The sequence below is a fragment of the Schistocerca nitens genome, chromosome 5 (genome assembly GCF_023898315.1).
Source record: "Schistocerca nitens isolate TAMUIC-IGC-003100 chromosome 5, iqSchNite1.1, whole genome shotgun sequence".
Taxonomy (NCBI): Eukaryota; Metazoa; Arthropoda; class Insecta; order Orthoptera; family Acrididae; genus Schistocerca; species Schistocerca nitens.
In genome coordinates this window covers 510,873,308-510,898,147 of record NC_064618.1, presented here as the reverse complement: position 1 = coordinate 510,898,147, position 24,840 = coordinate 510,873,308, and the positions used below count along the sequence as shown (strand labels likewise).

At 40.2% G+C, this 24,840-nt stretch overlaps 1 protein-coding gene across 1 annotated transcript in view; it reads left to right on the top strand.

The window, feature by feature from the left end:
- The window catches only part of LOC126260960 (uncharacterized), a 473,264-nt gene that overhangs the window by 424,457 nt on the left and 23,967 nt on the right, over positions 1-24,840 (top strand). The window contains exons 31-32 of the mRNA XM_049958484.1: positions 11,982-12,122; positions 14,505-14,579. Of these exons, the coding sequence (XP_049814441.1) occupies positions 11,982-12,122; positions 14,505-14,579 (216 nt within the window). The remainder of the gene's footprint in view (positions 1-11,981; positions 12,123-14,504; positions 14,580-24,840) is intronic.

Genomic DNA, 24,840 nt, shown 5'->3' with positions numbered 1-24,840 from the left:
TAATGTTAGCAGTTTTATTATTAATTTACCTAGCTACATATATATGGCACAAGCATGAGTTGCATTAAGCACTCTAGTGGCAGTTTATTGTTAATACAGTATACAGATGTTACTTTGTCTTATGGTAATGTATAACATGACTCATTCTAAATCCCTGAAGTGTCCCCTTTTTGATGGTAACTGTGGAACATGGTGAATGAATACATGAAAGAGGAAGAATAGAGAAGCAAAGGGGAAACAGGAAAATACAAAGGAAGGGTGATGCAGAGATGCACGAAGATGCACACTTGAAGATACAAGAGAATGAGAGTGATACAGACTGAAAGAGATAATAGGGTCCAAAGATAAGGGGGAAAAGGATGGACAAAGGTTTGCCACATACACAGAATTAATGTCTGAAAAGACTATGGCTATCATGCAAACTGTGATAGCCTGAATGCTATGCTACATGGAATAATGGATGAGAAGTTATTTGTTTCGACATCAGTACCAGTTATTAATCTTCAATTTTGCCTTGTGTTGGCATATTTGTACATGTTTTCCTGTCACATATAATTGCAGTTGTGGGTGTATATCTTGGACAAAAGTGTTTTAGCAAGCTTACAGGAGATATAAAGCAAGAACTCACACATTCAGAAATAAGTTGCAGGGCCAAATCACATCATTCTCTGAAATCTGGATTGAAATTCACTATTGGCAGTCTGCACTATTGAAACTTTGTAAAACTTGTTACTGATCAAACTGCAGTGATTATATTGTAACTGCACAAGGATGTATGCCTCATACAATGTTTGTTTTCTATTTATTGTAACAATAATTTTACAAATTACAGTCTGTCCTAATAGGGAGGAAGGTCCCTGTGGTCAAATGACATGAGTTCAGGGTTCTCCCTCAATTTAATGAGGTCATCCTCATAAGAGGGTTAGTGGATAGCATCCATGAGTCCATTTACTTGGACATTCCACTGAATGCAATGATAATTAATATTGACACTAAATAGATAATGGTAATTCCTGCAATAAAACAGAAATTGTTTATGTTTTATAGTTCTGGCATATTTTTAGAAAAAAATTATTTCCTTTCTGTATATGTGTGTGTAGACTGTTCAGGGGGAGTCCACTAAAAGAAAAATTAAGGAAAGTAACATCCTAATAAGCAGAATGTAAAGATTTGAAATTTTCAGTGTCAAGGAAATAAGATATCTATGGTAAATACAGCAATAAAAATATGGTAAACTATCCGAATAAAGTGAAAGTAGGATAAATATTTTATACATACACAGTATGATAGAAACAATTTCATGAACCAAATTTTTAGGAAGAGCTGGAATGAGCATTGCACCTACAGCACTGCATACATGAAAACTGGCATTAAAATAACATTAGGAGTCACAATACATGCTGCAAATATACTTTGTAAGCTATCACAAGAGCTAGGGTAATGTTGTAGGTATAATGTTACGAGCACATAATAAAACTGAAACATGATGTGAAACATATCTGTATATTGTCATTGTGGCTGTTAAATGTGACCGAAAGGCAGATACAGTGAGTTACACTGAGCCCATTACACAGTGACACATGTTGAAAATTGCAATTATTAACTCACAGACATCAACATGCCACTCTATTCTCTGTCCTGATATGTTTATGATTTGCTTACAACTTGTATATTCATTTTGACAGAACATACAGTGGTATTATATTTTCATTCAAAGATGTAATTTGAGACTTTCTCGGCGTATTCCATTCGTGAAATCTTCTCGGGTGATCAGCCAAGTAAAGGCGTCGTCTTCTCGCAACGTTTCGCAGGGTTTCGTACCCATCATCTTCAAGCGAAGTGTTGAGATGCTGTGTTGCACGGTCCTATAAAGGCTCCTGGACCAGTGACTTATTCCGGGCGCCGACCAATCAGGTACCTGCGGAATCGGCCGCCGCGCCAGTGGTGGGGGCTTCGCGGCGCGGACCGGGCGTCGAGTCCCTGCCGGTTCCTAATACGTCTGTGGCCGCTACCGTCTTCGTGCCGGAGCGTTCTCTTCTAATTTTAGTTATTGCGGGATTCCAAGCTGCACTGAGTTGGAAACCAGTGTCTCGATTGATCAGGTTGCTGTTCAACCGAATTTCTACAGCCTCTTTGAAAACTGAATCCCAAAATCCTTTAGCGTCACACAGCTTCTTCGTACCCTCAAAGAGGAAGGTGTGTCCTTTGTTAAGGCTATGTTCCGCTACCGCCGATTTTTCTGTCTGACCAAGGCATACATTTCTAATGTGTTCCGAGCGCCTCTGCGTGATGCAGCGCTGCGTTTGTCCGATGTATTTCGTACCACATTCACATTCAATACTGTATACGCCCGGAGTCTGCAGTCCTAGGTGGTCTTTGACTGAGCCAAGTATGTCCTTAATTTTACTTGGGGCATGAAAAATTGTCTTGATGTTGCGTTTCTCCAGAATGCGGGCAATCTTGGCTGTTGGCGGTCCCGCGTATGGTAGAAATGCCAGGCATCAGGTCTCATCTTCTTCTTCTGGTGTGTCTGCCTTCCTGCTCTTGTGTAGGGCGCGCGAGATTTGCGTCTCATTATAACCGTTGCTGCGGAAGGTTGTCCTTAGGTGTTGTAACTCTGCAGGTAGGCTGTCATCATCACAGATAGACTTGGCCCTGTGCACAAGTGTGTTAAGCACTGAGTTGCGTTGTGCTGGGTGGTGGCAACTCTGTGCATGAAGGTATAAATCCGTATGTGTCTTCTTCCTATACACAGCGTGACCCAAGGTGCCATCAGGGTGCCTCTTGATTAGAATGTCAAGGAAGGGCAAGCTTCCATTTTCTTCCACCTCCATGGTGAATTGTATGTTGCTGTGTATGCTGTTGAGATGTCGCAGGAAGTCTTGCAGGTTCTCTCTGCCATGTGGCCACACGACAAAAGTGTCATCCACATATCTGTAAAAGGCTTTAGGTTTCAATGGGGCGGTGTCCAGGGCTATGTCTTCAAAGTGCTCCATGTAAAGATGCCTGGAGCTAAGGCGCATGTGTTAACAAACACCTACTTTAAGTGTGGAGGCAAATTTTATGAACAAGTGGATGGTGTAGCCATGGGGTCCCCCTTAGCTCCAGGCATCGCTATCTTTACATGGAGCACTTTGAAGACATAGCCCTGGACACCGCCCCATTGAAACCTAAAGCCTTTTACAGATATGTGGATGACACTTTTGTCGTGTGGCCACATGGCAGAGAGAACCTGCAAGACTTCCTGCGACATCTCAACAGCATACACAGCAACATACAATTCACCATGGAGGTGGAAGAAAACGGAAGCTTGCCCTTCCTTGACATTCTAATCAAGAGGCACCCTGATGGCACCTTGGGTCACGCTGTGTATAGGAAGAAGACACATACGGATTTATACCTTCATGCACAGAGTTGCCACCACCCAGCACAACGCAACTCAGTGCTTAACACACTTGTGCACAGGGCCAAGTCTATCTGTGATGATGACAGCCTACCTGCAGAGTTACAACACCTAAGGACAACCTTCCGCAGCAACGGTTATAATAAGACGCAAATCTCGCACGCCCTACACAAGAGCAGGAAGGCAGACACACCATAAGAAGAAGATGAGACCAGATGCCTGGCATTTCTACCATACGCGGGACCGCCAACAGCCAAGATTGCCCGCATTCTGGAGAAACACAACATCAAGACAATTTTTCATGCCCCAAGTAAAATTAAGGACATACTTGGCTCAGTCAAAGACCACCTAGGACTGCAGACTCCGGGCGTATACAGTATTGAATGTGAATGTGGTACGAAATACATCGGACAAACGCAGCACTGCATCACGCAGAGGCGCTCGGAACACATTAGAAATGTACGCCTTGGTCAGACAGAAAAATCGGCGGTAGCGGAACATAGCCTTAACGAAGGACACACCTTCCTCTTTGAGGGTACGAAGAAGCTGTGTGACGCTAAAGGATTTTGGGATTCAGTTTTCAAAGAGGCTGTAGAAATTCGGTTGAACAGCAACCTGATCAATCGAGACACTGGTTTCCAACTCAGTGCAGCTTGGAATCCCGCAATAACTAAAATTAGAAGAGAACGCTCCGGCACGAAGACGGTAGCGGCCACAGACGTATTAGGAACCGGCAGGGACTCGACGCCCGGTCCGCGCCGCGAACCCCCCACCACTGGCGCGGTGGCCGATTCCGCAGGTACCTGATTGGTCGGCGCCCGGAATCAGTCACTGGTCCAGGAGCCTTTATAGGACCGCGCAACACAGCATCTCGACACTTCGCTTGAAGATGATGGGTACGAAACCCTTCGAAACGTTGCGAGAAGATGACGCCTTTACTCGGCTGATCACCCGAGAAGATTTCACGAATTCAAAGATGTAGTCACAATTTTGCAAGTAAACTGGTGTGTCACACATATAAATTTTGCACTCTTGTTTTACATTGTTTCCATATTTTATGGGTGGAATGTGTATTTGTCAAAACCCGTTCCAGCCCTTAGCTTATTACTGAAGCTCCATTCACACTAGTTACCTCAGAAGTTTTGCATTTTATTGTATTTTTGCTCAAAAATCAATTTTTTCATGATATTTCGTGTACATGCTGTAAATACTCATGTTTGGTGACACATAAGGTTCCTGGGTTCTTCTAACATGGTATTAGTTGATGTACCTTACTGCATGTATCAGGCCTAATATATTACCCTTCTTGGCTTTGTATCCAAAATATGTAGCAAAATTTTGATGTAGTACAAGTTATACTACTCCACACTTCAAGTCTTTCAGTGTTTTGTAAGAAGATATTCTCCCTATCAGTCTCATTCTTCTGATGTGAAGATACGTTTCATTACTTTATGATGTTTACAATCTCTAAAACCTTCAAATTAGTGGGTTGTGTAACATTCTAATTTTCTACTTTAGTAGAAAAATGCATCCTTGAAATACAACAGGTGTTATAAGGGCAATGGTACATATTTGCGAATGCTATACCTTTCAGTTGAAATCTGCTGTGCTTGTTCTTTATTTACACCTCTGCATGGTATCCATATACTTGTGAACGACTACTGTTTGAGATGTACCGACATCATATTTTGCATGTGTTTTCTGCATTCTGTTCTAACATCAAACATCTATTACACAAATATTTCGCTGTTCTGTTGCTTTACCACAAAACATTAGTGATTGCCTACTTTTGAAGGGTAAGGATCATACAGTAAGTGAAGAAACTGATTTAAATAGTTTTTTGCACTGTTCTGGTGTTGGTCACTTGGTGGCATAAGTCCTTATTTTTACAAAATTCTTCAGACTTGATCCACATACTCTCCCCCATTTTGGGAAGATAAGGTATCAGTTTTCCATTGTGACAAGTCATGTGGTCAGCTGAATTTCATCTAGATTGTGCTGATGGCTTGCAAGAACCAAGTCTTTTCTAAGAATTGCTGGACATATGCTGTGTATAATTTTTGTGCTTGTAGTCTACAGTAGGTGCACATGCTCATCTCCTGGATTGTAGATGGCAGCAACATACACACAGAGATACGTGCCTGGATTACAACATTAGATTGGTAGTAATTGGTGTCTGTGTGGAAGACAACACAAAAGCAAAGAGTGACAAGTAGGACTGACAGCAATTGTTAGGTGGAAGCTGGGCTTTGGACAAGACTGTCACTTGACTTCTGTCCACCATTGATCATCATGTAGACTGCCTCCAGTGAGACAACTAAAGAAAAAAGTGAAGGGATGAATAGTACCAAGTTGTGGGTACTAATGACAGCAGATTCTGTTTTGGTTTCAATTATGACCATTAGTGAATGAATGTGTGCGAACAGCAGCATCAACGGTCTTGTATCAGGGAGTGGCAAATGGCATCACTTGTTGGTTGTTTATCCTGACTTTATACCTCAGGTGTTAGTTGAGGAAACATTAATCATTGCAGGTTCCATCAAGAATGTAATGTGATCAAGCCTATTCCATAACTATACCTTTGTCAGAAAGGTGTTCTCACCCAGCAGGAAACTGCTCATGGATACATCTCTGACTTTATACCTCAGGTGTTAGTTGAGGAAACATTAATCATTGCAGGTTACATCAAGAATGTGATCAAGCCTATTCCATAACTATTCCTTTGTCAGAAAGGTGTTCTCACCCAGCAGGAAACTGCTCATGGATACCCAATGGACATTAATCAATGTTAGTCAACTTTCCTGACCCAAATGAGAATGATCATCGGCTCTGTCCCATAATATGCTATACAGAATGTGACTGGTTAGCTTCTGGTCTGGTTTGCAGTACCATAAACATTAGTAATCCCCCCCCCCATCTGATATGCATGCTCACCTCACTTACATTTTATTTTCTAAATTACTTTCTTCTTATTATCAAACAATGGAAACTCGAAGTAGAAATATCAACTATGTAGGAAAGATAGATTGCTACTTACCGCAAAGATGACATGTTAATCTGCAGACAGGCACAATTAAAAGACACTTACATAATGCTTTCGGCTGCAGCCTTTATCAGCAAAAGAGAACCATACATCATTCATATACACAAGCAAGCACGCCTCGTGTACACATGGCCACCAGCTCCTGCAACTTGGGCTGGAAAGCAACTGTCATGTGGGATGCAAGCAGCAATCTCTTCCCACCCATACACTGCTATCTGTTCCCCTGCCCTGCTCCCTCCAGACTGCTGCTTGCATCCCTCGTGATAGTTGCTTTCCCACCCGAGATGTTGGAGTTGGCAGTCATGTGTGTATGAGGTGTGCTTGCTTGTGTGTATGAATGGGGTGCATTTCTCTTTTGCTGTTGAAGGCTATGGCTGAAAGCTTTATGCAAGTGTCTTTTAATTGTGCCTGTCTGCAGCTTAACTTGTCTTCTTTGCAGTAAGTAGCAATTATCTTTTCCTACATTGCTGATATTCCTACCTGGAGTTTCCTGTGTTTGATTTTGCTGAATGGCCTTTCTTCCATCCTACAATGGTGTGGTGTTTTCCTTTGTTACTCTTCTCTAAAGCATTGCTCTTCTCAATGTCCATTATTCTCTGCCTTCCCAAATGCCTCTACTACTGAGCCACACTGTATCAATGATCGTCTGCGCACAACACAGACTTCATGACCACACTGATTGTTAATGCAGTATCTGATACCCCAGATTCTTTCCTCTGATAGTTATAATTATATTTATTTCTGTTCATCCGACTTCATCCCTCATCCTGGCATACATTAATGTTTTATTATCCATACCTACCCATGCCACATGAACTTTCGATCTGCAGCCTAAACCATCCACCTCCCCCACTCTGCCTTTATTGCAACACACACACACTCCCATACATCATCATTCTTTTCTCCCATGTTTCTGTATGTTTTTAATGTATTTGTGCATATTTTTATGTGGTTTCACATGGTTTCACACATTTGTGTGTATTTTTATGTATTTTTATGTATTTGTGCACATTTTTATATATCTGGCATCTTAATGTGTCTTTACATGTTTTTTACATGTTTTTATGCATTTTTTTGCTTCTCCAGCTCCTCCCACAACAATCGACACCTATTGTGCCCATTTCTGCATCATTCCCATTTCCTGCCACTATGGACCCTTCTCCATCTTCCTCACCAGTTCAGTAAAGTATCCCTTTTCCTGGCTGAAACCCAGTCCCTCATCCTATTTCTCAAATGCTGCCTAAACCATGGAATCCCCCCCCCCCCCCCCCTTGTTTATTCATAAAGATTTCTTTTTCTGGACCCCACTCTCCTTCAGAATGACCTACACCTACTCAGATTCCACCAATCCCTGGTCCGCACAAAACCTAGGACTGCAATAACATATCTCCATGACACAGGTACACCAACTACCTCTTCTCCCTCCACAGATACTAAAACTTTGCAATCCCTACTCCATACATCACATATCTGAAATTGAATACCTAGTTCTCCAGCACTTGGGGCAGTATGCTAGACCCAACCCGTGCCATACCCACAGTGTTCTTCCTTGTCCACACCTAATAGCACCTTAAGCCTGCCTAGCTGACCTTTTCAACATGCCACATTCCTGAAAACTCCCCACCGACTCTACCTAATCCAGAGCCAAAACATCCCCGCAACACTGTTGTTAACCTTTCCACCAAAGACTGTCAGCTGGACAGAAGTATCAGCCCTCTCCCAAGGCCTCTGCTCCCACCTTTAGCCCTACACCTAAATTTAACCATCTGAACTTGTCAAAGACCTACCCTCCTTCTCCTGGTCCCTGCAGTGGAAGCACTTCTCTTCTGCCAGTCCCTCCAACCAAAACCACCCTACTTCCAACATTGAACCCTGTCTCTTCCAGTTCTTACCACCATCTAACTGTGATGCCCCCCTCCTCCCCCTCCTATCTATCCACCAACTGTTCCGCTTCTAGGAATTTGTTACTTCCAGTTTAAGCTCACCATCCTTCCCAAGGTACCTTCATTTAGTAGAAGAAAGAGTAGTCATACACAACCTCAAAAACAAATCCTAACCTAATCATCCTATCCACAGAAAAGGCTCCACAACTGTTGTTATGAATCACAGTACTACCTGGCAGAAAGTCTCCACCAATTATCTGACTCCTCCACATACAAATTCTGCCAGAGTGATCCCATCCAAGAAGTCCAAAACAACCTCCAATCCCTGCTTAAAGCCTTAGGTCCTTCTAAGAATCACTCCCCTGAATTCACTTTCCCTCCTCACTCCTATGACATGACACCCCACACACCCATATTCTACCTGCTCCCCAAAATCCACAAGCTCAACAATCCTAGATGCCCCATTGTGGCTGGTTGTTGTGCTCCCTCAGGATTTTCAGCCATGATAGACCAACACCTCCACCCAACAGCCTTAAGCTAGACTTCCATGTCAAAAACACCAACCACTTCCTTTACCGACTCTCCACTCATCCCACCAATATTCATCATGCCCGTGGTCTTACTGATACTGAACACTACCTTTCTCAATGTCCTTCAGACTCCAAAGCCACCACCTCTTTCCTCACACACCTTACTAACTTTATCTAATGCACAACTACTTCTCCTTTGAAGGTAAGGTATACAAACAAATCTGAGGCACCCTCCTATGCCATCCTGTTGATTTCCTCCACTCTGATGGCTCCATCTGCATCTCTGTCCAAATTTAAGCCGTCACCCTATAACAGTAAATGTATTTCAACACCTGTCATCCCTTTCACACCATAAAGTCCATCCCATACAGCCTGGCCACCCAGGGATGGTGTATCTGCAGTGACAAGAACTCCCTTGCTCATCATGCTGAAAGTCTCACCAAGGCCTTCACAGACAGGCACTATGCCCCAGACCTAGTCTGCAAACTGATCTCCCATGCCATTTCCCCTTGTGCCTCAATGCTCCCACCACCCCAATAACCAGCCACAAAGAAGTGTCCCTTTCATCACCCAGTACCACCCTGGACTGGAACAACTGAACCACATGCTTTGCCAGAGCTTTGATCATCTAAATGAGAGACATCCTACCCGAGATACAAGGTGTGTTTTTTAAGTAATGTCCATTTGAACATAAGTACACAATGAAAGGTTATTTCAAAAAAGTAAATTTATTTTCAGAAAGTACATACTTCACTCTATTTTTCGACATAGTAGCCAAGTTTGTTCAAACATGTATCATACCTCTCAACCAATTTTAAAATACCCTCTTCATAAAAACTTGCTGCCTGCTCCAATAACCAAGAGTTCACTGCCGTTTTCACATCATTGTCATCATTGTAACAGTTGTCACTGAGGTGTCGTTTGAGGTGGTGGAACAGATGGTAATTGCTCGGTGCAAGATCAGGACTGTAGGGTGGGTGGTCTAAAACTTCCCAGCCAAATCTGTCCAATAAATCATGGGTCTGACCTGTGGTGTGAGGTCTTGCATTGCCATGGAGAAGGACAGTTGTCTTTGTCAGCATGCCGCGTCTTTTGTTTTAAATCGCTCTGCATAGCTTTCTCAGGGTTTGGCAGTATGCTTCTGCATTGATATTGGTTCCTCGTTGCATGAAGTCGACCAACAAAACACCATGCCTATCCCAAAACACCAACACCATGATTTTGTGCTGGGACAGAGTCTGTTTGGCCATCACCTTTACAGACGAGAGTGTGTGTGTCTCCATTCCATGCTCTGTTGCTTTGAATAGGGTGTGATATGCGAAACCCATGTTTCATCTTCAGTTACGATCTGACTCAAGAAGCCATCACCTTCTTCATGATAATGAGTCGAGAACTCCATTGCACACTCAACTCTTTGACTTTTGTGGTCCTCTGTTAGGAGTGTCGGGACCCAACAGGAGCACAGTTTCCAAAACTTTAGGTGTTCAGAAACAATGTTGCAAAGAACTGATCTCAACACATGAGGAAATTCATTTGAGAGACCTGTTATTGTGAAGCACCTGTTCTCACGAATGCTCACTTCAACTCAAGCCACCAAATCATCTGTAATCATAGAAGGGTGGTCCTCATCACGGACGTTGTCACGGCCAACTTTGAATTCTCGTACCCACTTACGCACTTTGCTTTCACTCATAACAGTATCACTGTACACTTTGCAAATCTGTTGATGAATTTCTGCAGCAGACAGGTTCCTTGCTGACAAAAACCATATCACTGAGCAAACCTCACATGTGGCGGGCAAGTTGATAGTCTTAAACATTTTGAAAGCACAGAACAGAACCATACAGGTTAGCTACAGAGCTGAAACTGAGCGCAGTTGTTCCCGAGGCATGCCGGTACACGACGCACATGCTCATTGCGGTATGCACGCGAACTACTAGTGTCATCAACAAAACGGACCTTACTTAAAAAACATGCCTCGTACTTCCCACTCTTCCTAAAGTGGTGTTCCATCACCCACCCAACCTTCACAACATCCTAGTCAATCCCTATGCCACTCCAATCCCAACCCCTTGCCACAAGAATCATTTCCCTGTGGAAGACCCAGGTGAAAGATCTCCCCAATTCCTCCACCCAGCACTTCCTATTCCAGTCCTGTTACAGATTTATCCTACCCATCAGGGGCTGGACCACCTGTGAAAGCAGCTATGTCATTTACCAGCTCTGCTGCACTCATTACAAAGATTTTTATGTTGGTATGACTGCCATCCAGCTGTCCACCAGGATGAACAGCCACTGCCAAACTGTGGCCAAGAGCAAAGTAGACTGCCTAGTGGCACAACATGCAGCTGAACATAACATGCTTGATTTCAGTGCCTGCTTCACTACCCAATCCATCTGGATCATCCTATCTACTACCAGCTTTTCTGAACTGCACAGATTGGAGTTATCCTTACAACACATTCTCTGTTCCCATAATTATACCAGACTCAACCAATGGTAACACCCTCCACCCAGCAGCTTCCCCCCTCTGGCGTGTCATCTCCTCTCCATTCTTGTCTCCCACCCTCTATGTTTGCCACCCTCTGTCAGTGCACCCACCCGTCTTTCCCCGCTCCTCTCCTTTTTCACTCCTTTTTTCTCCACCTCCCTGCCCCACAACCTTATGATGGTGTTCCTGTTGACACTCTAGTCCCTGCACACTCTACCAGACAGTATTCGTCTCTCTCTCCCAACCCCTACACAATTATCCCTTCCCCTTCCCGCCCCCTCCAGGTTGCTGTTTGCATCCCATGTGATAGTTGCATTCTGGCCTGAGATGCCAGAGTTGGCAGTGGTGCTCATGAGGTGTGCTTGATTGTGTGTATGAATGGTAAGTATTTCTCTTTTGCTGATGAAGGCTGTGACCGAAAGCTTAGTGTCTTTTAATTGTGCCTGTCTGCAGCTTAACATGTCTTCTTTATGGTAAGTAGGAATCTATGTTTTCATACATTGTTGATATTTCTTATTATTATCGTTAATGAAACCATTAATGTGAAATCTGAAGTTGTATGGTCCATAATTGAGCAAATTCATTGTTGCAACTCATTCTGAAAGTTTGTTAAATGAAATTTTCATTTCAGGTGATCTGCAGAATGAAGAGTCAGTCCTTGAGTGGCTGATAGATGATGACAACCGAGAACTAGCTGATGAAATTGAAGCTGTTAATGTTCGCATGCTAGAACGATTACTGGAAGAATCTCATCTTCTGGCTGTATTCTTCTGTAAGCTAACACTATAATATATTTCATGCTTCATCTAATGAAAAAGAAACTGTTTATTAACAACAATTGCTTGAAATTGAATAATTATGAAAAATAATGTTTTACATTCTCTTTGTTTCTTTTTATTAAAAAATGCAAACAAAAATTTTAAGGCAAAAAGGAAGCAGGTGAGGTATTGGGTGAGGAATAAGGAGAGGTAGGGAGATGAAAGAGACAGATAATAAGAAGAAAAGTGAGAGAGCAAGATAGAACCTTATGGCTCCTTGTGGCTATCACTGAAAGTAGGGTAGCATGCAGAAGCAAATGGGACAGGTGCTGCTGCCAACGTTAGAAGTATTAATAGTAGGAGAGTAGAATCTCCAGAATTAGCTAACAGTATAATTATGATAAATAGATGAAAACTTGCTGTACATATACAGAGGAAGTTAACCTTTTGTTGGATTATCTTAATGAGTCAGCTCTTAGGATTTCTTCCTCCCTGTTCTCCATAGATCGCTCACTGATGTTGTACTTTAAAGCAGTTCTTATAGCACATTAGGTGTGCACAAAGATGCAAGCAGGCAACCTGCATATATAAACTGGGAATGCGGGTAGCTAATCTATTTGAAATAAGGCCTGAGATGCCATACCAGTACATTTATTAGGAAACTTTATAAAATAATTTACTGTTAAATAGTTGTATCAATTCAGCACAGAAGTTACTGAAAATTGGGAGCATTGTGGAAATGATTATTACCAAGAGAAGCCTCAGATTACACCCAATCACCGAGTGGCGAGACTGACATGGAGCAGAAATCTCATGTGTACTTTGTACAGCTTCATAGCTGCTATATGTGATCAGTAATTGAATAACTTTATTTTATTTTCAGATTTAACAGGTTTACTGCATAGTGGTATTGTAGTGTCAAAGCTTTAATGACAATTAGGCACCTCCTAGCATTCATTATGCCAAAGATATACTCGAATAGCTAATACTTATTAAAGAAAAGTCTCAGTTTTACACCTGAATGTATGTGGTTTCTGTATATATAGGTCCCCAAGAAAGATTCTTTTTCATGGTTTGCTTACATCTTCTCTCTCCAATGATTCACTATTGCACCATATGGTCCCTCTGTTAACGATGCCTGTGTGGGAAACAGCTTCTCACTTGCTACTGTTGTGTTCTTTAGTGCCACTTAAGGGCACCCCAATAAAATGTAAACTTAAGAAAATAAAATGCTGTCCAGAATAAGAGGAACTTCACAAAGTGCAAATTCCTGACTTTATTTTTTCTTGTGGTGCTAAAAATTTAAGTGGCTTTTGCTCAATCTTTGGAATGGAGATGTCTGATTGTCACATTGGTCCTTTCCCTTATAAACTAAGGATGAAACAGTTTCATTATCCCATTTTAATTGTAGAAAAGTTCTTTTATCAATAGCAAAGTTCTGCACTTAACTGGATGTATATTACTCAAAACTGTGTCTTTGATTTCTGAGGGATCCGGATAGTTTTATGTGTAATACTTAGAAATTATCAACATTATTGCCAAAATGATAAATATATTAAACTTCTTTCCAAGTTTTCTTGACTCAATAATTTTCAGTCTTCCATCTGAAGTTACTACTTCCACTTCTTGCAGTTAACAATACATTAAATTTTTAAGCATTACAATTTATTTAACTCATTAGTAACATGTTTTTGATAGCTATTTTTTCACATTTCCTCCTCGCCTCTTCTTCCTTCATGCCAAGTCAGCAAGGGAGATACGGGAAAACATTAAGATTTACACAGCTTTGTGAAACTTCTCTTTTATTTAAATACACCATTATACTTGTTGTAATGCCACCAGGTGGCAAAATATCTTCTTGGTCCACACTCTGCAGAAATACGCCAGTAATCTGTGTATGTGTCGTTGACATACAACTGGAAATGCTGTATCTAAGTGCAGCAATCACTCCTGATAGGTATATTATAGTTTGTGCCAGGCGTTTTCAATCAAAGTGGAATTCTATAGCCACTCATTACTATGTTTTATAAAATATTTTTCTCTCTGAGTTTTTGTAGATATCTAGAAATGGAAAATACTGGAACATGTCATATGAGCAGCGAAGTCACTCCTTGCCTGATGGTTGACATTTATCATTATGACCCAGTCTGTCTGAATTCACAATTACTGCTATTATAATAATGTTCATGTTTTACCTGTATGTTCTAACCTGTCTTGATTTCAGTCATAACTTTCGAAAATTAGGTTTCACTTGAGTAATCTTTAAATTGTTTTATTTATCTCTTGTCTGTTACTTTATCATTTTTTCATTGGTGGATGTTCACTCTAATTATTAATTGCAATTACTCTTGCAAGGTATTTACTGCTTAGTGATTTCTGCCAAAATTTGGTTTCAGATGATGAGGACTGCCCAGAATGTGATGAAATTCTTGAAGCTCTGGAGCAGATTGATGGTGAAGCAGATCAGTTTGGTATGGAACCATTTTCCAATAAGTCAGAACTAGATTTCATAATAATATTGTGGCTTATCAAACATATTAAAACTGTGTCTTGGACCAGAACCCAAATTTGGATCTATGGCTATGAGTAGTGAAGCTTAGCTGGAGAGTGCATTGCCAAAAATGTATTTCCCAAGCAATTCATCCTGTGGTCTTCCTCTTTTCACCCAATAGCAATAAGGCCTCGGAAAACTATACCTCATCCTTCACTAGGGCTTTAAATCTTATATTGTGCCCTGAAATGAGAGGCATATTACACAATGTGCCACCTTCATCAGTCAGAGTGGTATTCTGTTACCCACTTAACCTATGTGATGTGCTAGTCCATTCCTATGATAGTTCTGCTCCCAGTCTTGCAACATGTGAGTTATTCCCCCATGGACAACATATTTGCAACACTTGGCCTATACCTCCATGCATCACCTTCCACTGCTGTACAGTCACAGGCATTTCCTGTGTTATGAAGGTTATGTCTTTATGCCTATGGAACCACATTTTATACCGGCTGTTCTGCAATTACTATGTACCATTCTGCAAGAGGATGATAACTAAGCAGTTGTCTATACCTGATAAATGGCCACTTCCAAATTGTGGCCAGCTGAAAACATGACTGTCCAGTTGCTGAAAATGACAGACACCACACGACCAGTGACTTTAAATGCTGCTTTAGTACCCATGTATTTTTTCTCCCTACCCCCCATCCTCGTTGCCCCCCTTTACTATCTCAGCACTACACAACTGGGAACTGTTCCTTCAGCACACTTCCTGTTCTCACAATCCCCAAGACTGGCCTTAGTCTCCACCAGCCCTCTGCCCGTGATATCACCTGACATTTTTTAAGCTACTTTTCATTTGTAATCATTTTCCTCCACATTCCTACAACCCCCCCCCCTCCACCCCCACCACCACCATGTCTCTCTCTCTCTCTCTCTCTCTCAATTCTGAAAGTGTGTGAGAGCATGCACCTCAACTAGAAAAAGGGCGTTAGACCAGATGCGACCATCGGATTCAGCATAATTTGGGCTGATTGACCTTTAAGGTAACTCATTTAGTCTGAGACTAAAAACTGAGCTGGATTAAAATTCTTAATTGGCAAATGACTGTATTTACTAGCACATAAAACATATCATTATGAAGATGAGTAGATTATCATAAATACTTAGCCAATAGCAAAATCATTCCTGACCATAAGAATATTTCATGAATAGCAGGATAGTCATTACTACTCCAACCAGGAGTGACAGTAAATACAGAAGAACTAAACATGGAACATACAAATTCATGTCAAAATTCACATGTCAAGGAATAAATACGTAGAAATTGTAAGAACATATGCAAAACACAGTGTGATTCGGAAACTGCTTGACAGCTATAATTCCTTTGTCACCACATACACAACACTACACCACTGTAAACACATATTGTCACTGGTTGGCACTGATGTTGACTGACACCATGACTCGTGTAGTAGATGCTACACCAGTCACCTTCAAGGAAGTGGAGCATCATCTCAGAAACAGACTGGAAATTGCATGTGTAGTTACAAGTCTATTGGATACTATAGTGTTCATTCTTTGTGATGCTGTGTCTTGATGCAGCAGTGGTTGGTGGTGCCTCATAGAAAATGTATGCAGGCTTCATACAGTTTATTGACACAGTTGTGGACTTATCATTTACAGCAATGTCCAGCATCTGCGTACCTTTCCCTATGGCGAAATATGGGCCAATGTAAGGGGGGTGTAAGGGTGTTTTGACACTGTCTGTCCAGAGTGTTACATGCAAGCACATCGCGATGCATATAAGTGGTCGGCATATCATGCATGGTGGCCTTGAGTGACCGTATCAGTGCCATGTGGTCACGTAACTGATGGAGGAAATCCAGGGAGATGCAGTGTTTCACCATAGACCAGTTCCACAGCTGAGGAGCTGATGTCTGGTTTATAAATGGTTCACAGTCCCTTAAGAACCACAGGAAGTGCAGACGCCACCTTCAGTGAATGATGCCAATGCTCAATCATGCCATTGCTGGCATGATGATAGCTGGTTGTCTTGTGGTGCACGTACGTGCAAAACTATCGGTTGCAGTCAGTAGTTATGTGTAGTAGACAGCCGAATCTTGCTAGCCGCACTGAAATGAATGCTGAGGCTAAAGTTTCTGCAGTGATGTTGTTCATTGCCATGGCTTATAGGCAGTGTGTAAAGTGATATATCATGACGAGCAAATACTACTGACTGTCTGAAGAAGGAAGAGGGCCTACGGTATCTAGGTGAATATGTGCAAAATGCAAGGTTGTGTCCGGGAAACTGCCATCTGGTGTGTGTACATGATGGATCACCTTACAACTCTGACACTTGCTTCTCCATCCCAAGCCATACAAAACAATGTGAAAGTAGCTAAAAAGTTGAAAAGGCTCAGGATGGCACAGATTGTGAACACTGAAATGTGTTCAATACGAATATCACCAAAAATTGGGCATTATTGTCGGTAATGTCAACGAGTTTTAACTTCAGCCCTGAAGTGGCGTCATTGATGAAAGTTTTGAGCTCTTGGTCTTTCTGTTAGGTCTTGTCTAGTTCCAGAAAATCTGTAGTTTTCACAACATTGTTGACACAGGAAGGACAGTCGGCCACCACATTTCCAATGCCAGGAATATGTTGTTAGATGTCCGTATTAAATTGGCTTATGTACTCAAGATGATTATACTGCTGAGGAGAGCAGTTGTTACTGTTTTGCTTGAAAGTGTAGGTCAGTGGCTTGTAATCCATGTAAACAAAAAGCTCTCTTGCACATGGCCTCTGAACTGTACTGTAGTACTGCCTTGACATGTGAGCCGGTAAGTGTCACACTGAGTGGTTCTTACAGTTCTGCTGCATGTGATATATTGCAGCAGTAAAAGTTTACTATTTCTAGGAACCAATTTAACTGTTTAATTTTAGTTGGTGTTGACATTTGCAGAAAGGCTTTGACCTTCCCTGTCAACAATACAGAGCCTGCAGCTGATATCAGTGGCATGGGAACATAACTTCAGGTTGTCCAAATGTGCATTTGGCCATGTTCAACACCACGCCATAATGTTCCAAATATTTGAATACTTCTTAGAGGTGATAGTGGTGTTGGTGCTTGATGGTCGGCTAACCAAGTATGTTACCAAGATATGTGAAGCAGAATGGCAGGACTTGCAGGACAGAGATGATAAACTTCCCTCAGATTTGAGCTGCATTTCATAACACAAAAGTCATGAGTTTTTTCTCAAAAAGTCACACAGAGTAATAATTGCTGTCTTCAGAATGCATTCCTCCAACACAGGGAACTGTGTATAAGTCTTAGCGCAGTCCTAAACATTGAAAATTGTCACTCCATGTAATGTGTAATTGCAGTTGTACAACAGTGGCATGGAGAAGTGATAGGGCATTGTTCTGGAACTCAGTGCATGATAACCACCATATGGACACCAAGCTCCTCCTTTCTTCAGAACATGGTGTAGAGTGGACTATGGATAACCACTGACCACGGCCAATAGTTTGAATCAGATCTGTTCGCACAGCTGGTAAGTTTCTGTCAGTATGTGCATCACAAGACAACCAGTTACCATCCTACCAGGAGGTCTAGTCAACATACAAAATTGACTTAGTTGGGAAACATACTCCATGTTACACAACTGAATTGTATCTCAGTGGAATCCTGCAGCCGTCAGCCCAGTAATGCTGTTGTCCAGCCAAGAATTGGAAACACCTGGTCTGATATGGTAATGTGCCAATAGATCAGCTCATGAAATGGCTTCCATAACATGTGCGACAGTGAAACCTCAGGTGAACAGTCAGCATGGAGCCAAATTCAGTTCAATCTGCTGAGTCCCATATGTGGAGACTGAAGAGTTATTAGCAGCAGACAAACAGAATGCAGATGGTGGCTGTAGCAGTGTACTGAAGTATGATGTGAGGTGCTCAGGTCCAAACCGGTGTCTATTAGATACTTATGGCTGAAATTTCTGTCACTGACGTACAGGTGACATGACTTCATAAGGCAGCCGGATGCTCCTATGACCGACTACCACTGGCATTTGGGAATAAACAAGGTGCTGTACATCTGTGCCTGCTCACCAAACTTACAATGGCATCAGCACTTGGGTTGGTCCATGTTAGACAATGCAGCATTGGTTTATGATCAGCTTCTGGATCTCTGGCAATAACATCCTCTACCATTCCAAGCACCACCTTGTAACAGCAGCATATCAATTTGCATGTATAACTTCTCCACTTTTACTGTCAATGAGTTGAACTCTCTGCGTGTGACTATTGCTGCCACTGTCATACTACCACCTGGAATTGTCACTGCACTAACATGGGTGCGTGTGATGATCTCTTGAATTCGATAGGTGAGCTCTGCCACCACATCCAACATTTTTGTTTGTGATGCCACAACCACTTTGACCTGCAGCAATTGTCTGCTGCACAGTGTGTGTTGTAGATTGTCAAGAACAGTAACTTTCCACCTTGCTCCACAGGTGACATGTTTATTGTGAGATGGCTTGCAGTCACCTATATATCTCCTTGTGTCAATATCTGCCAGATTTGCTCCTCATGTGTTGCTGTGACTCTCTGGATTACTTCTGATTTAAGGCTTCCTTGTGAATTCTCCGGAGGTGGTGCAGTAATCATGTCTTGTACTTACGTGGCATAGCAGTGGTCAAGTCGACTCGTGACAAGGGCAGATTTTGTCGATTCTGCCATAATTCCTGTGTAGCGAAAGCTAGCTTCTACTTGTGTGAACCATAGGATTGGGTTATCCAGCCAGAACAAAATCAAATGGACTGGCAGTGTGGACATTTCTGGTGCGTCAGTCATCTTGCATAATAATTAAAGCTGACTGTGGTTGTTAGCCCTTCACTAAGATGACAACAGGGTCACAAAGTGTCAGATTCAGTGTAACTTGTGCTGACCAACCTTTGAAATAACATATTGGGTCTGGGCCTAGAAACTGAGCTGGATTAAAATTCTTTATTAGAAAATAATGGGGTCTGTTTACTAGCTCCTAAAACAGATCATAACAGGAGCCAGGTAGAAGATCAGGAATGCTTAACCGACAGCAAACTCATTTCTGAATGTCACAATATTTCATGAACAGCAGGATAGTGATTACTACCATAACCAGAAGCAACAGTAAGCACAGAACAACTAAATATGGACCATATAAATCATATCAAAATTCACAGATCAAGGAAGAAACATACTGAGAACATAAGAACATATACAAAATACAGTGCCTACAATTCATTTGTCGCTGAGCACACATGACGCTGCACCAATGAAAACACGTAAAGTCACTGATTGACACAAATGTTGACTGATGGTGCGACATGCTTAGAAGACCCTACAACACTACACTAGAAAAGTCTTTATGTTGTTAAATGCTTATATGCACTAAACATCAACTAGCTACATGTGAGTGATTGCCTCTGAACAGTTTTATTAATTGTTTCCATCTTGACATTTCTGTTGTTGTATTATTTAACATGCAGAAACTGAAAATTATTGAGTTTTATTCAAACAAATATGAAATCCTATATGGCAAATGTTTAGCTTGTTAACAGCAATGTATGCCATTACAACAAAATGACTGATACATTAACAAGTACCTACTGTAACAGTAATAACAAGAACAACAACAATAATTTTGTTGTCATTAGGCCATTGCAGCAACTGATAATTTAACAGAAACACCACAGTACTATTTTACAGTTGATAAATTCATTTATATCATAGAATGGGTGGGCAGCTAATCAGTCATGCACTGTTTGTTGGAAAGCTTGTTCTGGTAAATCTTGTCCAGTCTGTTAAGTCTTATTAAATAATTTGCACACCACATGAGTTCACAGCTGTTAAGTGATTTTTACAGTCTGTGATGTGGTGCATAAAAATCAGTTACTCATATTGCTTCTTGTGTTGCAACAATGTCCATTTTCTCTGTGTTTTGTTTCTGGTAACTTCTTCTTTATAATAATTAAAACATAGTATGTGATAAGTTCATTGCAGTCATGATTTTTTGTCCACAAAGAGCTAAGGTTTACAGTGTGCTTTTTATGAGGTACCGGTAATTATTTTAATAGCTTTCTTCTGCAGTATTAAGAGTTATGCATACAACTAGAGTGATTCCACCAAATAATACCATATCCTATTATGCTTTGGGAAAAAAATAGGATGTTATATATTTGAGGTTCACAATCCACAAGTCTCCTTAAAAAATTAATGGCTCTGTGCAATGATACAGATAGATGGCAGGGCTATGTTGAGCTATGATTGGTTATTACCTATCAACATATTTTATTCTGCACAAAAATAGCAAGCATAAAGAGGAACACTAATGATTTCATGGCTGAGTGCTCAAGATTCATATGCCAAAACTCATTTGAACATTAAATAATTTAAGGTGCACCTACATAACACTGAGTAAAACATATTTAACTTTAATAGTCATCAGTTGACAAATAATGAATAAAATAGAACAACTGTACATTAATTTGACATATCACTGGGAAACATAACTTGGACTTAAACGCGATTTAAAATTAATCAAAATTGTTCCATGATGTAATCACTAAAGTTGTTGTTCTGCTATTCAAATAAGGCTCCACTAGTCACAGTTTTAACAGACCAGTTAAAATACCATTGAACACACAAGTTAATACCTTGTCACATTACAAGTCAGAATTATTAAAATGATAAGCCAATTTGGTGGTTACATACAAAAATCTATTAATTAACCAACAATTATTTGGCCTTTTATGAGAAATGCTAATCATAAATAGCATCCAGACAATATAGCAATTAAAGACCCAAGAGTTAGTCTCCTACAGTTCATCACTATCATGTTGTGTCCTCCAAACCAGTGTCCTCACATGGGCACAACTGACAATACACACCAGAGCTCGGCATGAATCCAAAAGCCCTATTTTCCAGCACACACTCCCAGAGGTGAGCTCTATCAGTACCACTGTGTGGCAAAACTTAGCATTGTCCTTCACTGCCACCACACAAATTGCATTGGCATGACTTTTAAACTGCCACAGAATTATGATGGCACACTCTTGATAACTTACTAATATGATATTGTACATTTGACCCCAAGAAATTTATCATCTAAATATACCCCCAAAAATGTAACGTAACTTGGATCATATGGCAGAAGCTTGTTTTTTAGTCTAAAAACCATCTGCTGTGTTTCATTTTCATTCAGCAAGAATCCATTTGCTCTAAGCCAATAGAATGCTTCAGTAGTTGTCTTTACAACACAAGTTTTAAGGCTATTGCAGTCATTATTACTGTGAAGAAATGTGGTATCATCTGCATGCAGCTCTGTAGTGGACTTAATAAATGATGGCAGATCATTAATCAGTATGTGGAACAAGATAGGGACCAGTACAGATCCCTGTGAAACACCTACCATAATGTGTTCTACAATGGATATTTCTTTACCAACATAGAAAAGTTGCTTACAGCTCTGCAGATCTGATTTTAGTAGTTTATGGCTGTTATCTCTGATGTAACAGAGTGCCATTTCTTCTGGAAGTGGTGTATGCCCCACACTATCAGTGTCTTTGCTTAGATCACAAAAAGTGACTGGAACAAAGCTTTTATCCTCAAATGCTTGAAGTAATTATTTGACTACAGATTCTATAACATCAAATGTTGATGAGTTTTTCCTATAACTGTATTGTTATCCATTAATTACTCCCAAATTTGCAAAGTAAACACATAACTGTTGGTAAATTACATATTCCTATACTTTACAAAAAGCTGGGACTATGGTAATAGGCCTGTAACTTGGTGAGTCATTATCTCTCTTTTTACATTCTGGAACTAACCTAGACAGTTTCAGCTCATCAGGAAAATATCCTGTAGATGTACCTTTGTTTATGCAGAGCCTTAAGGGGTACACAATATACCTATTAGTTTCTTTAGTATCAGTGAAATTTGCATGAAAATGATGTGAGATGATGTGCTGATGTGGATGTACTTTTGATAACTTTTCTTATGTCTTGACCACACATTTCTTTTTCCGACAACCTTATGAGTTTCAACTTTACGTCATTTTCAAAGACTACAAAATACAACACAAAACTGGAATCAGAAGATGTGAAAATATGATACATTTCACCACTGATAAGAGAAATATTACAGTGACAAGAATATCTGTAGTATGTTGCAAGGTTTGTCTATATATCTACACTGTCTGATGATTTCAATTCTTTACAGTTCTTAGGATGAAACTGGATGAGATTCAGAGGAGGTAAACAGTCAATATTGATGATTTACAAACATTAAAAAAAAAAAAAAAAAAACTGATGAACTGGTATCAGGTTTCATAATATTATTTATTTCTTCTTTAACTGACTTAATAAAACCTTTAATTGACTTAATAAGCCAATCATTGAATTTTTAGGGACAGGTATTAATTTTTTTGTTTCTTGCATATATAGCAACACTGTTTCTTAGTTCCCAAGGAGCTTTACACTTACTGGTGGAATTCTCAATATTACTGATCTTGCATGCCTTTTTGACTTGCAAAATGGGTTTTTTGAACTCATTCCTACATTTAACATACGGTCACTGTTCAGACTGTTTTGTGTGTTGTACAACTTATTTGTTTTTCAGTTTTTTAAGTCATTTAGTATGCCACTGATTTTGTATGCTTGGAACCTTGTTTTTAAAACTTTTGCCAATTATTTTTCATTTGTTTATGGAATGCTGTCATTAAATTGCATCAAATATTCTTTAAATACATATCAAATATTATGTTTGCTGACCAGTTATTAAAGTATATTGTGTGTCTCAATAATATTGGTGTATAATGTGTGTCTCAATAATATTGGCAAAACCAGTCTCTGTCAGCAAGGGAGTTTCAAAACCTGACAATTTTATCATCACTAACAGGTGTGGTGATCACATGTTTAGGGACAAGCCTATTTATATTAATCTTATCAGGATGGAATCTACTAGTGCAATCTAAAGTTACAGAATTATGATCTGAAAATGGAAACACTTCTACTTCACACTATTCTTCTGTAGCTTTAAAAGTGACAAAAATATTGTCAAGGCGTGCTTGATCTCTTGTGGTCCTATTGTTGATAGAGTGTTAATTGCATAGTGTTAGAAGCTTTTGCAGTTCAGTGATCCTACGTTTATGTGTTGTTGCATCAAAATCTGCATTCAGATCTCCACCTATTACAATCTTGCAATGGACCCATCCAGTTAATCTAAATACAACTGACATCATGTCCAATTTTTCTAAACATACATTAGTGATACCCTTAAGTGATTTGTAAGGTATTATTGCCAACATAAAGCTGTCAATAATTATACCAGCAGTACTTAAAGAATGATGCCATCTGTAGCGAGTAAAAATAACAGATTCCAATTAACATTAATAACTATGTAAAGAATCAAGCATCCATATTGTGGTGGATACATCTGAGAGTATGTTTGATTCTGTGTCTGAGAGGGTACACTAAAATTGGAAAAAGAGCAGCAGCTCAGAAACTAGCAAAATTTTTCCTCATTTTGTTTCTATGCTCCCCATATCAATCAGCAACATGTGAGTCATTGCCTGTTATCATTTTTATTTATTGTTTCACTAATGTTCAGTCCACTTGACCCAAGTTCTGAGTCTAAGGCCATTATCTAGTGTTAAATTGCTGTAAACTTTTGTGTTGCAGTGTACAATCAAGCAAAGAATCTGCACCCTCCAAAAAAATAATGTATAATCCTAAATGTACTGTATTATATTATATAAAAGTTGACAGTGCATTATCTTACTACATAAATGTATAGGGTGTCAGTACAAAGTACTAATGTTGGGGGTACTGTCTACTACAGAAAACAGAGAATGAGAAGTCTCCTAGTTCTTTCAACATTTCTGGCAGTATTTGAAATTGGTTAATACTGGTACAAAGTGCCTAATTCTGCAGCAGTATTAATAACAGAATAAACAGAGATTGTAGACGATCAAGCAGAGTTTACTTTAACTATTTTAACAGTATTTAATTGCAGTGATTAAGTGAACAATATCTGATCACTGAGAAGCTACCCTCTTATAGGCCTTTACTGATTATAGTATTTGAAGTTTCACAAGCATCTTTATCATCAGTGCAGGTTTCTAACATTTGTGATGTTATATTAATATGTCGTTTTCAAAGAATGCTGTATGATGTTGCTGATTCCTGCAATTTCTGTTATC